The sequence below is a fragment of the Suricata suricatta genome, chromosome 2 (assembly GCF_006229205.1).
Source record: "Suricata suricatta isolate VVHF042 chromosome 2, meerkat_22Aug2017_6uvM2_HiC, whole genome shotgun sequence".
NCBI classification, from domain to species: Eukaryota; Metazoa; Chordata; class Mammalia; order Carnivora; family Herpestidae; genus Suricata; species Suricata suricatta.
In genome coordinates this window covers 167,567,810-167,586,023 of record NC_043701.1, presented here as the reverse complement: position 1 = coordinate 167,586,023, position 18,214 = coordinate 167,567,810, and the positions used below count along the sequence as shown (strand labels likewise).

The following is an 18,214-nucleotide window of genomic DNA, read 5'->3' as shown; positions in this document are numbered from 1 at the left end:
AAGCCTAGTTTACAATCTTACCTCCATTTTATCTCTCGCATCCTGCTGAGCATCTCTTAACTGTCTGGATTTTTCTCCACTAGTCTCTCGCTTAGCAGAAAGCTGGGGGAGGAAAAAAAAGCTGTAATTTCTAACTCATTTTGTATTTGTTTCATACTTTACAACATAATAGAAAACATTCTAAATATATCCTAAAATAAAATCATTCACTTACAGAGTTTTTACAAAACAATTTTTAGTGGTTTTAAAAATAGTCTTTTAATTTTAAGTATTACCTTTTTGGACAAAATATCAGCAATACTATTTACAAAATACATTTTAAAAAGCCGAGAAAAAAAATTCATGAAGCTTTTTCTTTTTATTACTAAGTAAATTCTACCCAGAATGTGGGGCTCGAACTCTCAATTCGAACTCCGAGATCGGGAGTCCCGTGCTCTAGTGACTGAGAGGGCCAGACACCCCTTCTTCATGAATGCCTTCTGCATTGTGGTTTGCCTTGCATCACCACCTGATTATATTTCAGATACAACTATAGCACGGACCACACAGATCTAGGCATTTTCCTTGGAATAAACTAAAAGAACAAATTCACTGACCAATGAATTCACTAAGGTTTAAAAATTCTTAAGTTCCTATTTAAAAATCATTGAAAAGTAGAAATGAGGCATGAGCTTATTAATGTATTCATGAAAATAAAATCACTCTGAATTTAACTGACAAAGGTAAGTATTTTACCTCATCAAGTTTAGCACGAGTCTCATTAAGTTCCTGATTGTAAATGGTATATTCCAGGGCGCGTCTCATTTTATCCCACTTCTGATATTGCGCTAGTTCTTCCTTTTCTTCTTCTAAGGTGTGCAATCTTTCTTCGATGTATTTTAACAACTCATTAATTTTTTCACGTTTGCCCTCTTAAAAAAATGAGTGAAGAAGATGAATAAAATTTTGATGTAATGTCTTTTCAAACATGAGTTAAATTTCATCTTAAGAACTACAGCATTAGTTGATAGTATGTGGTAATCAAATCTAAGATACTAAAATGACAAGACGTTTCATTATGAAAAGCATTGGAGAACAGTTACACATGGTGACACTTTCAAACTATTATTTTAAATGTTATATTAATTTCAGGTGTACAATACTGATTTCGTAACTTTATACATTACACAATGCTCACTGTGATAAATGTAGTTACCATCTGTCACCAAACAGCATTATTACAGTATCATGGACAATATTCCCTATGCTATACTTTTCATTTCTGTGACTTATTTTATAACTGCAAGTTTTTCCTCTTAGTCCCTTTCACCTGCAACATCCCCCTGCAACATCCCCCTGGCAACCACCAGTTTGTTCTCTATATTTATGAGTCTGTTTCCGTTTTGTTTGTTTTTTAGATGCTGCATATATGTGAACTTATGTAACATATGCCTTTCTGACTTATTTCACTCAGCATGATACCATCTAGATTCATCCATGTTGTCATAAATGGTAAGATCTCATTTTTAAAAAAATGGATGAGTAATACTCCATTGTATACATATGCCACATCTTTATACACTCATCTGATAGACACATACTGCTTCCACATCTTGGCAACTGTAAATAACGCTGCAATGCACATACGAGTGCATGCATCTTTCCAAATTAGTGTTTACTATTTCTTATATGTAGTTAGGTCTCCGCTTGAACATCCTTTAAAGGCAAATGTGCCTTCTCATAACATTAAAAAACCCTAACATCATTGGTGTCACTGATTCTCAACCTTTACTATAATAGCATTACCTATATGGCCATATATTGAACTCCAATTATATTCCAATGGTACTACTTTGCTCCTCTATTTATCACCATAAACTATACAAAAGAATTTGACAGATGGAGAAGTTTTAGACCACACAGATCAAGGCTAAAGTCACATTGTCAGTTAATTATTAGTCAGATTTTGAACTCAGGACGGTCTACGGCATGACAGAACATAACACTTGAAAAGCAAAGTAGGGTTTCCATCATACATGTACTAAGGAAGATCCTAAGTTCCAAGTTTTCCATTTACTTGCTCCTAAACAACTTAAAACCTAATGTTGGCTGATACTCCCAGAAATGTTTTTTGAGGTTTGCATCCAAATCTGCTATCCTCACTAACAATGAGGACGTTAGAGGCACAAAGCAGTTGACCTATAAAGGCATATTATCTAACAGCAATTCTTTATTTAAATAGAAAGAGTATTGGAAATCCCAAACCTTAAAATGTCTCAAAATAATTTTCTCTCAACTCAGTACACAGGCAAATTATCAAACAGTATACTCCTGAGAATAGATCAAACTCCTTTCAACCATCATAATACAATGAGAAAATAATTCACAACAAATATAAGGCAGAATCACAATTATTGTACCTGTTTCTTTCATTAAAGATATACTTTCTTCTTTTCGTTCATCATATACTCTAGTACCAGCTACTTCTCTTAATAGTTTTAGTCTCTGAGAATCTGGTGCTGTGGCCATCTGGTTGATCTAAAAATTTTAGAAAAATTATTACGTAGCTATAGACTGTTCTTTAAGAACTCTACTTTGAGAGAGTATTCACATGCTAGGTTTTAAGTAGAGAATAACTTCAATAATGTAATTGTACAGTGCCTATATCTCCTTCATTTAAATAAAATTTATCAAATGAAAGTCCAAATAGAATTCATACATTCATAAGTCTAATTTATGAATTAGACTCTCTAAATTAAAAATGAAGGAAAAGTGGGGGTGCCTGGGCGGCTCAGTCAGTTAAGCATCTGGTTTCCGGCTTCAGTTCAGGTCATGATCTCACAGTTTGTGGGTTCAAGCCCCATGTCGGGCTCTGTGCTGACAGCTAGCTCAGAGCCTGGAGCCTGCTTCAGAGTCTGTGTCTCCCTCTCTCTGACCCTCCCCTGCTCGCAATGTCTGTGTGTCTCAAAAATAAATAAAAAGCATTAAAAAAAAAAACTTTAAAAAAAAGAAAATGAAGGAAAAGTGGGGTATCTGGGTGGCTTAGTTAAGCATCTGACTCTTGATTTTGGCTCATAGGATCTTGAGGTTTTGTGGGTGTGTGCCCTGCATTGGGCTCTGAGTACTGGCTTCCCAAAGCCTGCTTGGGATTCTCCCTCCTCCACGCCCCTCCCCTACTCGAGCTCTATCTCTCTCAAAATAAATAAACTTTATAAAATTTTTTTTTAGAACGAAGGAAGAACATTCCATCACCATTTTCTGTCATCAGTATGATAAGATATAGAAGATGAACTCTGGGGGTGCCCAGGTGGCTCAGTTGGTTAGATGGCTCAGTTAGTTAAGTGTGCAACTTTGGATTAGGTCATGATTTTGAGGTTTGCCAAGTTTGGGCCCTGCATCGGGCTCTCTGCTGTCAGCACAGAGCTCACTTCCAATCCTCTGTTCCGCTCTCTCTCTGCTCCTACCCAGCTCACATGCACTGGCTCAAAAATAAATAAACAAAAAAAGATGAACTCCATTATAAAAGAACAAGGGGAAACTATCTTTACAAGGGGAAACTATCACTCTACATTTTTAAAAAGCTATGATACTATTACAAGTATAACAAAACTGGTATGCTTTATTATTACTATATTAAAAAAAAATTTTTTTAACGGTTATTCATTTTTTGAGAGACAGAAATAGCGCGTGAGTGGGAAGGGACAGAGAGAGAGGGAGACACAGAATCCAAAGCAAGATCCAGGCTCAGAACTGTCAGCAGAGACTAATATAGGACTCGAACTTGAGAACTGCAAGATCATGACCTGAGCTGAAGGCACATGCTTAAATGACTGAGCCACCCAGGCGCCCCATTATTACTATTATCTTTTAAGTAAGTTCTATGCCTCCAAGATCAAGAGTTGCATACTCTACCACCTGAGCCTGACAAGTGCCCCAAAATGGTATTCTTTAAATATAGATGGGTCCAAATAATTGTCTAACAGGGATAGTAACCATTAAATAAAGCAAGCAAAAGCATTTTAAAAATTTTATTTAAAAATATATGGCAGAGCACCTAAGTGGCTTAGTCAGTTGAGCATCCGACTTCAGCTCAGGTCATGATCTTGCAGTTCACGAGTTTAAAACCCACATCGGACTCGCTGCTATCAGCACAGAGCCTGCTTTCGATCCTCTGTCCCCTTCTCTCTACCCCTGCCCTGCTTATGTTCTCTCTCTTAAAAATACACAAACATTAAAAAGAATTTTAATATATGGCAAAAAACCAGAAAGTGGTACAAACTAAGTGCCATGCAACTTAAAACAAGCATAAGTTTAACATACTCATAAAAATAAAGTTAGCCACTGATGCAAAAAATGCTCTCACTGCATTAAAAAAGTCAAGTTAGTTACACTAAAACCTTCACATAGAGATCAACTCTGAGAAAATGTGGTCTATCAAAAGTATAGAATAATATAATCCCCTTTCAGATCCTTATCATTGGTTACCTCAATTATGCATGTTCATTCAACTTATTCTTAAGAAAGATTTAATAAATGCTTACAACATACATGCCATTCTGCTGGGCACTAGGAAAAGAGCAATGAATAAAACAAAAAGTCTTGCCTTCATGGAACTTACATTCCAATGGAAGAAGAAATAAAGACCAATACAGTATAACTATTATGAAAAAAACTAAATCAGAAAAAAAAATGTGTGTAGGGCTGGGGCGAAGGCAATGTTCTTTTAGATGAGGTAACTCATGGACGGCTTATATGAAATAACATATGAATAAAGGGGCCTATGCTGTATGTTTGCAGGGAAGACTCAGATAATTGGTCTTTCTTATCAGCCTCCTTTAAAAAAAATTTTTAATGTTTTTATTTATTTTTGAGAGAGACAGAGAGTGAGCAGGGGAGGGGCAGAGAGAGGGAGACACAGAATCCAAAGAAAAACCCAGGCTCTTAGCTGTCAGCACAGAGCCCAATGCAGGGCCTGAACTCATTAGCTATGAAATCTTGACCCGAGCTGAAGTCAGACACTTAACCTACTATGCCACCCAGGTGCCCCATAGTCAGCCTCCTTTAAAAAAAAATTCCTTGTTTGGAATGGTCTTCATAAACTTGGTCTGCATTTTCCAAATGTGAAACACTGTACTCTTCTTAATCACTTCTTCTGAATGCTAACTTTTCAACACAAATCTAAAAATGTCTCCAGTATGAAATAAGAAGTGGACATTTAAAAAGAACTTTCCCTTAGTCCAAAAAAACACTACAGCAAACTACGTGAACAATGCAGAGGATGTTCTAAGAAACACAAGTTTAAAGTATATAAGGAAATAGTAGAATAATCAAGCTAAAGTATGTAACTACTAAAACTGTAATGAATATAATCTCTACAAGTAAAAACAGTATGTAGTATTATGGTAGATTTCTGGTAGTGTAAGCTTTCCACCATTTTAACTATGTGATATATTACATAACAGAATATTGCTTTAAGGAAGTATTTGTTTTCAAATGTTATCTTCATAGAATTTCTAGAATATTCTTAAATACTTCCATTGTGACTTTCACAAACCAAAAATATCTTCCAGTATAGGACATCTTATTAAGTGACACAGGTCATGAAGAAAACAACGTCCACTAACTGCTGAAATAATTCAATCCCATTACACAATCGATTTACTTTGTACTTCATGGCCACATAAAAGGTAATATTAAGATTGACACAAAATAAATCAATGAAAACAAGAGACAGTAAGGTCCATTTTTGCTTCATCTTAGCCACTAGAATCTATAAACAAGTTCATCATTCAAGGAAATATACTCAGAAAACAAGTTCTATAAAAAAAGGACATACAACAGTTTTACCTTTCCTTGTTTTACAATATAATAAGGATTGCTTCGAGAAAAACCAGCACTTTCAAGGAGATTCATCACATCATTTTTCCTGTTAATAAACATTGAAAAAATTTTTTCAGATTAATCGCCCAATAACAAGCAAAAAAATAACGGTTAACTCCTGGGTTAAGAAACATGAGCGAGTATAGAACAGTCATTAAACCATCTATTGTATCGGCTTCAGAGAATCTTGATTCTTCTGTTAATGCTCTAAATACTGGTTGGCTGAACATGAGGCGCATATAACCCACACAGGAGTTACATAAAATACTTTTACTTTTTCATAAAGAAATTATAAATGTAAAGAAAATGCTTACGTGACCATTTTCTTGTCTAAGAAATACTGATCCTTTTTGGCACCAATAACTCTTCTAAGAGAAACTTCTTCTTTATCAATCTAAGAAAGAATGGAAAAGCCTGAATTTCATAGTAAAAATGGTAAACTTTTTAGTTAATAAGGTCATTCTAGAGTCTGTGCCCATAACACTTACTTTGAAATTTTAATTTTCACCAAAGAATTATTTTTAATTCTCATTAAAGATAAAAAATATCAATTCCTATGACAAAGATATTTTTTCACAACAGCTTGCACACCTTGTTTGCTATAATGTTCATTATCATTTTAAGACAAAATGAATATATAAACTGTATAGCTATTTTAACATAAACTAAATTATGAGAGCTATACTTAATACAGTTATGAATGTTTCAAGGGTTGGGAAAAAAATCACCTGCATCAATAAAATTCTCAAAATTATTACTATTAAAAAAAAAGCCATTACTCACCGGCAACCGGTTATCTGAATTATCAAAAATAATCTCCACAAAAGCAGAAATAACACGAGGACCAGTACCCTCCTAAAACATGCAAAAAATAAAATTGTCATTTAAGTGGTATTTTCACATTATTTTTTTTCTTTAAACACTTTTAAAGTTTAGTGCATGGTAATAAGCCTAATTCAATGGAGAAAATTTTCTATTAAACTAGTGTACATCCTTCTTGTCAAAAGAGCAAAGACACTGGATTAGGATAACAACGCTTCTCAACCAAATGGCTTTAGAGTCTGACTTAAAAAATGAGAACTACACAAGAGATATCAAAGTCAGATGTACCTAGGTCTTGTTCTAAAGACCACTTTATTAGAACATAAGACCCCATGCCCACGTAATTCTACTTATTTGCTTATATCAACAACTCTGAGGCTGTTCCACAGACTCACTTATGGCTGGAAAGGAACCATAACAAGTCATATAATTACTAGAACTTGGCTTTTTTAATTTTTAAATTTATTTATTTATTTTTGAGAGACAGACAAAAAGCACAGGTGTACGTGAGAGCAGGGGAGGGGCAGAGAGAGAGGAGAGAGAATCCCAAGTAGGCTTCACACTGCCTGCGTGGAGCCCAACACAGGGCTCGATCTCACAAACCAAGAAATCATGACCTGAGCTGAAACCCAGAATGGGATGCTTATCAACTCAGTCACCCAGGTGCCCTGGCTTTTTAAATTAATTACTTACTTTTATTTATTTTTTTAAATTTGCTATGTCCTATATTATGTTAAATACGTTATGAAAACAAACACATTTAATGTGTCACATATACACCAATTTATGACACCGCCACTTCTATACCAAGTCCAGATAATTTCCAGATTCTAGAAACTGTTACTATGTAGTGATTCAATACAATCAAGAGTGATACCTAAAGAAGTTATTCTTTCAATGCCTATCTTAGAAACCTACAAAAACATTTTCTATAGGAAACCAGTCAAACAAATGAACAAAAAACAAATCACCTTCCTAAGTGCGAGTGATTGTTAAGATATACTAAGGAATCTTCCTTTTTCATCGTAAAACTAATTATAAGCCATATTCAAACCAAAATAAATTTTTCATTTTGTTAAATAGCCTTTTATAATTTTTTATCCTAAAATTTCTTTAGTTCATTATTCATAATGATCCATAAAAATATTCTAATAATTTTCATTACTATATACTTGCTTTCATACTGGAAAATGATGTGACTATTTAAGGTACAAATATGACTAAAATTATAACATGTTACGTTGTTTAGTTTGGAACTGTTGCTTCTCTATGCTCCCAATTAACTTCTGGTTCTGAGTCTCAAAGTTCCCAATTCCCAAATTCAAACTCTTCTTTCTCCTCAGCAAGCCTGTTTCCAGAGCATTACCAGACCATACCCTTGATAAAGAATTTATATTTATGGGGCACCTGGGTGGCTCAGTTGGTTGAGTGTCTGACACCAGCTCAGGTCATGATCTCATGGTTCATGGGTTTGAGCTCTACATCAGGCTCTGTGTTGACAGATCAGAGCCTGGAGACTGCTTCATATTCTGTGTCTCCCTCTCTCTCTCTCTACCCCTCCCCTGCACATGTTCTGTATCTCTCTCAAAAATAAATAAATGTTTAAAAAAAATGTATATTTATATGGAAGATACACCCATTTATATGGAAGGTCTTACAATTTTCTTACCATTTATATAAAAATTAATCCTTTATCATGCATTAATATAGGAGGCTAAATTCCACAGCAGAATTAACACACTTAAGAGAGACTGTATCATATTTACTACGGGAGACTATATCACGTTTACATAGGCTCTAAAACTTGAACAAATGATTTTATTTACCAAAATCAACAATATAGTTTTAAAAATACATAATGTCAGTAACATCTCAAAGCAATCTCACTCACATGCAACAAAGCCAATCGCTGTTCTGGACGAAGATGACTGAACTCATCACTAAGAACAAACTGAATTGCTAAAAATACAAAAACATTAAATATTAGTATAGACTAAAAGAATATTTGTGCCTTAATTTATAACTTCCCATACCTTCTATCAGATAATGAACACAGGAGATAAAATAGATTATCTATTTCCTATATGCAGGAAATTGCCTGTATTTTAGACCAATCAGCCTGAAAATTTTAAGAAAAATATTAAGAAATTTCCACTGAAACATTTAAGGGAAGAAAAAGAGAACACTGAGGTAACAAAAAGAGAAGCAGAACTAAAATCTACCTCTTAATCAAAGTATACTGAGTGGTTAACACTTTGTTTTTATCCACTAGATGTAAATAATATATATCAAAATATTTATAACAAAATAGAATATATACCTACCATAGCCTTAACTGGACACTTTTGTCAAAAGAAACTGAACTAAGTGGGGAACACAGGAGAACAGTTCAGATTCCCACCTTCTACTGCACTGTGTGCACTGCCCTTATCTTCTGTAAGGAGCCACTGCTGCTTCCATACAGAGTACCTAACTGGACCACTGTGCCCTAGAAATGGAACTCTACTCAGCTGTCCTGTTACCAGGCCACCCAAGAGACCTTCGACATTCCAAGAGTTGAGTATGCATGTATGAACGTGTATGTTGAGGGTGGAGGTGGAGAGTAGTTATTTTTTATAATCACCTTAGGGGGACAGATTCAAACTGCCTTTATCCTCCTGGAGATTATGAAATACTTCTACTCCAATCCCACTCACTTATCATCACCAAATTACAACCACTGAAGGGCTATAGATTTGTGAAAACAGAGGAATAGAACCTTTGCTCCTACTAAGCTCTGACCCTTTTTCTTCAAGCACTACTCAAACAAAAGGTTCAAAATTTTTTCAACCTATTTCTCATATAGCTTAAACCTGTTAAGATGTGTTCTCTCTCCAAAGGATTTGTTAAGAGACATTATACTTAAATTTTGTCTTCAGAATTTTCAAAGCTATTTAGTACCTTCAAACAGACAATAATCTTTGTTGAGTGTAATTTTTTACACCCCGCTATCCATCATAAGAATGACCTAGAAAACATTTTTTCAAGGATGAAACAGGGGCGCCTGGACGGCTCAGTCAGTTGAGTATCTGACTTCAGCCCAGGTCATGATCCCACAGTTCGTGGGTTCCAGCGCCGCATCGGGCTCTGTGCTGGCAGCTCAGAGCCTGGAGCTTGCTTTGATTCTGTGTTTCCCTTTCTCTCTGCCCCTCCCCTGCTCATGATCTCTCTCTCTCTCTCTCTCTCTCTCTCTCTCTCTCTCTCAAAATAAATAAAAATGTTAAGAAAAAATAAAATGAAAGATGAAACAGAGCAGTGCCTGGCTGGCTCAGTCAGTAGGGTGAAACTCTTGATCTTGGGGTTGTTAGTTCAAGCCCCATGTTGGGCACAAAGCTTACTTATTTACTTACTTACTTTTTACATACATACATACATACATACATACGTAATGAAACAAGATGAGTCATTTACCAAAATAATATTAATTATGCTGCTGCATTTACACTTTCATACATATGCATTTACAGTATTTACAAATTGCATTCAAGTTTAAAAAGCACTTCCATTCGTACTATCTCATGATTCTCATAACCCATCAAAGTAGACAGGTCAAGATTGTTTTATTTTTTTAATTTTTTTAAATGTTTTATTTATTTTTGATACAGAAGAGACAGAGCATGAGAGGGGGAGGGTCAGAGAGAGGAGACACAGAATCTGAAACAGGCTCCAGGCTCTGAGCTAGCTGTCAGCACAGAGCCTGACGCGGGGCTCGAACCCACGAGCGTGAGATCTGACCTGAGCCGAAGTCGGAGGCTTAACCGACTGAGCCACCCAGGTGCCCCAAGATTGTTTTTAAAGTGCAGAGTATCCTGAAAGATTGTTCTGCCCAATCTCTCAGCTAATTAATTACTAGGTATAGTGTAGAACTCAGATCATTATACGCTAAACCCTCTAAACTGCAACCCTCTATGAAGAAGTTATTTCTCGAGTTTCATGCAGACATAACCTCAGAAAACCAATTTTTAAAATAAGCTACTTGAAGATACCCACGTCTTAATATATTCAGAATTGAAAAAACAATACTTACCATAAAAAAAGTTACTTTTTCCAGATCCATTTCTGCCCACTATAAAATTTCAAAAGTACAGGTTACTTTGTATAAAAACCAATAAAATTAAAACTCTAAGTATTAAAAAATTTATGTTCATTTCTCTTAACATCTTAATATCTGAAATTAAATACAAAAGAACAGTGAACAAAAGGAAACCATAAACAAAACAGCTTTAATCACCAAATGAATGCAATTTTTGTATAGACTTCAGATGGTTTTTCTTCTCAAATTTACACTTCATTGTTGATTCTTTTGCTCCTTCCTAACAATACTTGAAATAAGCAAATGTATTACTAGGCTTTCATAATTTACAACCATTATTATGGACATGTAATGCTTTTTAAAAATTTGTTAATATTTATTTTTGAGAGATTGAGCATGCGTGGGGGAGGGGCAGAGAGAAGGAGACACAGAATCTGAAGCAGGCTCCAAGCTCTGAGCTGTCAGCACAAAGGCCCACAGAGGGCTTGAACCCCCTGACTGTGAGATCATGATCTGACCTGAAGTCAGACGTTCAACGTACTGAGCCACCCAGGCGTGCCTGGACTAGTAATTCTATTTTAACTGTATATAGTGGACTATTTTTTAACAACTTAAAGATTCACATGTTGCTGGAATTTTTAAATACTTAAATAATCATTTAAAATTTTCAAACTATTTGCATATTAAAGTACTCCTGATCAGCCTTATACATCATGCATAATCTCATAAAATCACAAAGGTATAGAAAAGCATAAAGCATATTTTTTACTACTTGAATTCAGAAACAATTCTATAGTAAGACATCAAACATTTCAGATTTAATGAATTCATTTGAATTTTGTTGTTCAGCAAAATTTTCATTGTTAAGAGTCAAGAATAACTATCCCAATCTCTCTCATCTTGACCAAGATACCCTGAACAAATTAGCCCCAAAATTATAACCCTTAATATAAAAGTAAACCCTAAAAAAATCATTTATGTTACACCAGAAAGTAATGAATTGCTTTTCCCATCCAAGTACTAACAAGGCCCAACCCTGCTTAGCTATGAATTGCTTTTTAAAAAGGCATACAGGGGCACCTTGGGTAGCTCAGTCAGTTGAGCATCCTAAGATTTCAGCTCAGGTCACGATCCCAGAGTCATGGGATCAAGGTCTGAGCTGGGCTCCATGCTGACAGTGCAGAGCTTGCTTGGGATTTGCTCTCTCCCTCTCTCTGCCCCTCCCACATTCACACTGTGTTCTCTCTGTATAAAACTTAAAAAAAGGCATATGACACAGAGGCCAGCTTGATTCTGCTGGATTAATCTTGGACAATTTGAGCACCAAAATAATTAGATGAACTATAAATCTGTGCTAGAGGGGGAAAATTATCCACAGCTCCATACTGAAAATAAAACGATAAATAAATAGCTAAGGAAAGAAAGAGAACTCTTGCTCACCGAACACCATCTAGTAAATGTGAAAGGAATGCTGGGAATGGAAAAGAATCATTTTGTAATAATCAGAATAAAGGCAAGAATATCAGTGGATGCTAAACCTAGGGGGAAATTTTGATAAAGGGAACAATATTTGCATGGTCCAAAAGTATTTCCCATCCCCATATTATTTATTAGTTCCAAGGGAAAAACACTGTATGGTAGAAAAACTAGATACCATCTTGACTATGTGATAAAAAGTAATATCACTTAAAAAGAAGTAGGGATGCCTGGTGGCTCAGTCAGTTATGTGTCCAACTACTGACAAAAGCTCAGGTCATTATGTTGCTGTTTGTGAGGCTGAAATCTCAGAGGGGGCTTGGGATTCTCTCTCTCCTCTCTCTCGCTCTCTATGCCCATCCCACTGCTTGCACATGCTCGCTTTCTCTCTCAAAAATCAGTAAAAAAAAAAATTTTAAAAACCCAACATATATATATGTATGTATATAAAAGTAGACATCATTCACCTCCAGATGTAATATACTCAGAAGAACATAACATTTATGTGGTATTTTTTTTAAATAATCCAAATTGGGGCATCTGGGTGGCTCAGTCAGTTAAGCGTATGACTTCAGCTCAGGTCTTGATATATCATGGTTTGTGAGTTTGAGCCCATGTCAGGCAGGCTCTGTGCTGACGGCTGAGGGCCTGGAGCCTTGTGTTTCTCTCTCCCTCTGCCCCTCCCACACTCATGCTGTCACTATCTCTCATAAATAAATAAACTTAAAAAAAAATTAAAAATAAAAAATAAAAACAAGGCTACAAAAGACTAAGAAAGGTTATGGAAATGATCCAGATTAAAGAGACTAAATAGACATGACAACTAAAAGCAATACCTGACCCTAAATAAGACCCTATACTGGAGGAGGAAAAAATATGAAAAAGAATGTTTTGGGGTCAATCATAATTGGAAAGTGAACAGAAAATTATTGTATTAATGTCAAATTTACTGAAATTGACAAACTCTACTATGATTATGTAAGAGAATATCCCTATTCTTAGAAAGCATATGTTGGAGTCAACGGTAAAGGACAACAACCTACATAATTTAAGAAAAAGAAGTGAGAGTGAATACAAATGATAAAGCAAGTGAGGAAAAAGTTAACAGGTAGATTTGGGTAAAGGAGATCAGAATAGTCTTTGTACTGTTCCTATTATATAACTTTCCTGTAAATTTGAAATTATCTCTAAAAAGTTTAAAAAGAATTTAGCATTAAAAGAATTATATATAGTTAAAACCATAATCTACTCATAAATAACTTAAAATTTTAAATTTCCCTTTAATTACTCCTACCCATACAGTTGAATACTATAAAGCAATTTCAAGGATATTGAATATTTAATAAGGAAAGATATTCATGACTTAAGTAGAAAAAAATAGATTATCAAAAGATTACACTACAAGCCCACTTTTATTTTAAAAGGCTTATTGTGGGGCGCCTGGGTAGCTCAGTTGGTTGAGTGTCCAACTTCAGCTCAGGTCAGGATCTCACAGTTTAATTCAGGGGTTCCAGCCCCCAGGCTCTCTGTTGCCAGCGCAGAGCCTACTTTGCATCCTCAGTCTCCCTCTCTCTTCGCCCCTCCTGGATCTTCTGTGCACTCTCTCTCAAAAATAAATAAAACATTTTTTTAAAATGTTTTACTTGTTTTTGAGACAGGGAGAGACAGAGCATGAGAGGAAAAGGGACAGAGAGAAATAGAGGGAGACACAGAATCCAAAGCAGGCTCCAGGCTCTGAGCTGTCAGCCCAGAGGCCAATGCAGGGCTGGAACCCATGAACATGAGACCATGACCTGAGCGGAAGTCGGAGGCTTAATCGACTGAGCCACGCAGGCACCCCAAAACATTTTAAAAATTAAATAGGAGCACCTGAGTGGCTCAGCTGGTTTAACATCTGACTTGGGCTCAGGTTATCATCTCATAGTCAGTCAGTTCTAGCTCTGCATTGGGCTCTGTGCTGATAGCTCAGAGCCTGGAGACTGCTTCAGATTCTGTGTCTCTCTCTGCCCCTCCCCGCTCATGCTGTCTTTCAAGAATAATAAAAAAAAAACATTTTAAAAATTACAAAATAAAAAATAATGCTTAGGGAGAGCCTAGTTGGCTCAGTCGGTTAAGGACTCAATTCTTGATTTTGGCTCAGGTCATGATCTCACTGTTCATGGGAATAAGCCCCATCTCGGGCTCTGTGCTGTCAACTTGGCCTGCTTAGGCTTTTCTCTCTCCCTCCTTCCCTCTCTGCCCCTTCCCCACTTGTGCTCTCCCTCAAAATAAACTTAAAAAAAAAAAGGCTTATTTAGGTGGTTGTACAGTAAGACTGGAGGGCTATGGGGGTAGATCCAGTTTATATGTGCCCCAGAGTCACCTGCCCCAACCCACCCTGGCTGCCTGTCAACGCAGAGGCTCGGTATTCCATCACCTTGGGCTGTTCCAGCCTACCCTGGGTGTGCACTCAAGTCAGACCTGTGAAAACCCAAAGGATGCTACATAGTTCCCTGACTACTTTAGGGGGCTAATCCCCAGAGCAACACAATCCAAAAGCATGGAGGAATTAATGCCCTGTGTGGTAAACTCTGACCAATCAGAGAACAGGAACAAGCAGACAAAACTCTCTCCATCCCCTTCCAATCTAATCTTTCCCAGGCGTGGTGGGTTCAAAAGTCTGTCTGGAAGTTATCCAATATGACCACAAACCAGCTGAACCTTCTTTATAAAGCTATGACCAGCTTCCCAACTTACTCTTGCCCTCAGACTGAACCTTCCCATTAAAGTCTTATTAGTTGCTGAGTGGGCCTTGGACTCTGTTTTCCAGGAAACCAGAACTAATACAAGTATAGGTTGTTAAAATTAAGAATGGCTATCACTGAGCAGGGGTACAGTTTAGTGTTATCCTTTTAGCTTTTAAACTCTTCCATAATGTTCTACAATTAACATATTTCTTTTGTTCAAAAGCTAGAGAAAAAGTAACCTTAAAAGTATATATTTGGTACATTCAAATATCATTCAACTGTTCAAACAAGAGATTAAAATATCAAACATCACCAGAAGATATATTTGCCTTCAAATCTTTAAGGGTGAAAATCATTAATCAAAGTAGTACACTTTCACAGGATATTTTTAATGCTAATCTTACACTATACTACTTTGGGTCTTTCCTGCTTTTAAAACATGTTTAAGCAGTGGGGCGCCTGGGTGGCTCACTTGGTTAAGTATCCAACTCTTGAGTTCAGGGCATGATCTCACAGTTCCTGGGACAGAGCTCCGAGCTGGGCTCTGCACTGACAGAGAGGAGCCTGCTTGGCATCTTCCCTCTCCCTGTCTGCCCCAAACCCTGTTCAAGTGCAGGTGCTCTCCCTCTGTCTCTCAAAAAATAATAAATTAAAAAAAAAAAGTTTAAAAACCTTAAAAAAAAAACATGTTTAAGAAGTAAAATCTTACTAGGCTTCTTAAAACAAAAGAAAAAAGACAATTTATTTTGTAACTAACTATTAACAATCCTAATGTAAACAAAGTAGTAAAACAGCAGTCATTAGAGCTTAAAAAAACACTTGACAGATTCTACAATCTAATCATCATAGGTAATAGAAGTCATTTTACAGCTAATTTATAAAATTATACCATTGATATAATTAAGATGACTCATCCACTTTTAGCCTGTACTATAAATCTAGCAATTATATCTTAATAAATATATAATTTTTAAATAACTTCTATCTAATAATTAATTTTTCTGTTTCCAAAGATTATCTGATTGATGAAAATCAGAAGGCACTTGTAATCAAAATATCAGTAAAATACCAGAACAGTCAAGCTATCCTTGTGGCACAATTAAATTATTCAATAGGTACAGCAGAGGGAAAAAACTTTTGTATTTTTTTTATGTTTATTTTGAGAGAGCATGTGCACAGATGCACAGGTGGGAGAGGGACAGAGAGAGATGGGGAGGGAGGATCTCAAGCAGGCTCTGCACCATTAGCACAGAGCCCAATGCGGGGCTTGAACTTTCCAACCATGAGATCTTGACCTGAGCCAAAACTAAGAGTCAGATGCTGACTGAGCCACCCAGGTGTCCCCAAAGTGTTTTCTTTATTCCCAACTACAAGGCTACAACTGATATACTCTCAGGGCAGGTTTTTTACTTGTGTCAATTTTTAAATTCTATTTCAAAGTATAGTTGGCACTCTTGCCCTCAATTTTTAAAATTTATGATTTACTTCAAAATAAAGTAGATCCTCTGGGAACATCAGCATTTAGTGTTCGCCTGTTACTGATCTCTGTATCTCACCTTACCCTGTGTTACAAAATGAACTCTGTCACCCTCTCATTCTTATGTTGAGACCCTAACACCAAATGTGATGATATCCAGAGATGAGGGCCTTCAGGAGGTAATTAGGACTAATGAGGCTGTGAGGGTGGGGCCTTCATAGTAGAATCTGTGCTCTAAAGATGAAGAGGGAGAGAGAATCAAAAAGTCACATGAGCCTGATAATAAAGATGGTGACTTCCAGAAAGTGACTATGCTGGAACCCAAACCATGGGCTTGAGTTACAACAAGAGTGAGAAAATAAATTCCTGTTCCTTAAGCTACCCAGTCTGTATTTTATGGTGGACTCAGCAGTCTGATATACCAACATACCCCCAAGGAAGACAATGTATAACAGAAGTCTATTTATAACACAGTTTGATCTAGTCTTTAAAAATCCAGCACAATGCCAGAAAACACTTCTGTTAGCTATCAGAAAAAATGGACACTATCATCTGAAGAGTCTTTAGACTAAATACTGTACTGCAAGACAATCATTTTAGCCCTTTATCCTCATACATATACTTTCTCGTTTAATTTTCCCAATAGCCCCTATAAGATAGGTAACGTTAGCTCTTCTTTACAAATCAGAAAACTAAAGTCCCCCAAGGAGTCAAGTTTGAAAAACAGTTATGGGTCAGAACTAGGATGTGAAACCCACTGTGTTATGCTCCAAAGTTCATGTTCTGCCCACCAAGCTGTGTGGCTGAGCCTTAAATATTATGACAGGAAAAAAAAAATCTGAGAATAATCTAATTTGTGAATAAAGAATGGTCATCCCTGAAATTAGGCAACAGTGGGCATTTTAACCAGGAAACGACATATCAAGAACAATATAGCTGAAATGCTAACTTTAGTGTCATTCGCTCTAAACATAAAGCTATTAAAATACACTCTCACAGGCACCAACCAGGCTACCCAAATAAAAATGAGTAACTTATGCAAACATTTTAAATGTATGAAGTAAGCAATTCATCAGTGCGGATAAAATACATAAGTTATTTCATATAGAAAAAATATGTATCGGGGTGCCTGGGTGTCTCAGTCGGTTAAGCAACCAACTTCAGCTCAGGTCATGATCTCGGGGTTTGTGGGTTCAAGACCCGTGTGGGGCTCTGTGCTGACAGCTCAGAGCCTGGAGACTGCTTCCGATTCTGTGTCTCCCTCTGTCTCTGACCCTCCCCTGCTCATGCAGTCTCTCTTCTCTCAAAAATAAATTAAAAAACGTTAAAAAAAATTTTTTTAAAGACAAATAAGTATAAATTCATGGAAAACTCAAAGCCAATTCCCATCTCAAGCCTAGATAGAGACAGAATTTAAATGGCTCTATACATAGGAATCTGACCTTGTAAACCATGAACACTTACCAATAACATTATGTTTTGAACTGAAGGGATCTACAATTGTTTGATCTCTGTAACTCCGAAAACCCTGGATGATAACCTAATAAATAAACAAAAAGACACTTTTCAGAGAACACACATGACAAGAAGAAACTCCCGAACTAACATTTTCCCTTGGCTCCTCTCTCTCTGGTGTCTCCTGGAATGCAAGACAGAGAACTCTCCGTTTCATAGAAGGAAAATTCACCTTGGAAAGTGGGGATTACAAAATCCTCTAAAAAACAGTCCGTTTGCCGGAACCACTGCAGGTGTTACAGTCACCAGTCCAAGAACTCTCAAAAC

At 36.3% G+C, this 18,214-nt stretch overlaps 1 protein-coding gene across 1 annotated transcript in view; it reads right to left on the bottom strand.

The window, feature by feature from the left end:
• The window catches only part of SMC3 (structural maintenance of chromosomes 3), a 37,786-nt gene that overhangs the window by 18,670 nt on the left and 902 nt on the right, over nucleotides 1-18,214 (bottom strand). Inside the window, exons 2-10 of the mRNA XM_029932567.1 lie at nucleotides 17,897-17,972; nucleotides 10,748-10,786; nucleotides 8,573-8,640; nucleotides 6,643-6,714; nucleotides 6,174-6,253; nucleotides 5,827-5,905; nucleotides 2,400-2,517; nucleotides 736-911; nucleotides 22-102 (exon numbers count right to left, since the gene is read on the bottom strand). Coding sequence (XP_029788427.1) covers nucleotides 22-102; nucleotides 736-911; nucleotides 2,400-2,517; nucleotides 5,827-5,905; nucleotides 6,174-6,253; nucleotides 6,643-6,714; nucleotides 8,573-8,640; nucleotides 10,748-10,786; nucleotides 17,897-17,972 — 789 coding nt within the window. The remainder of the gene's footprint in view (nucleotides 1-21; nucleotides 103-735; nucleotides 912-2,399; nucleotides 2,518-5,826; nucleotides 5,906-6,173; nucleotides 6,254-6,642; nucleotides 6,715-8,572; nucleotides 8,641-10,747; nucleotides 10,787-17,896; nucleotides 17,973-18,214) is intronic.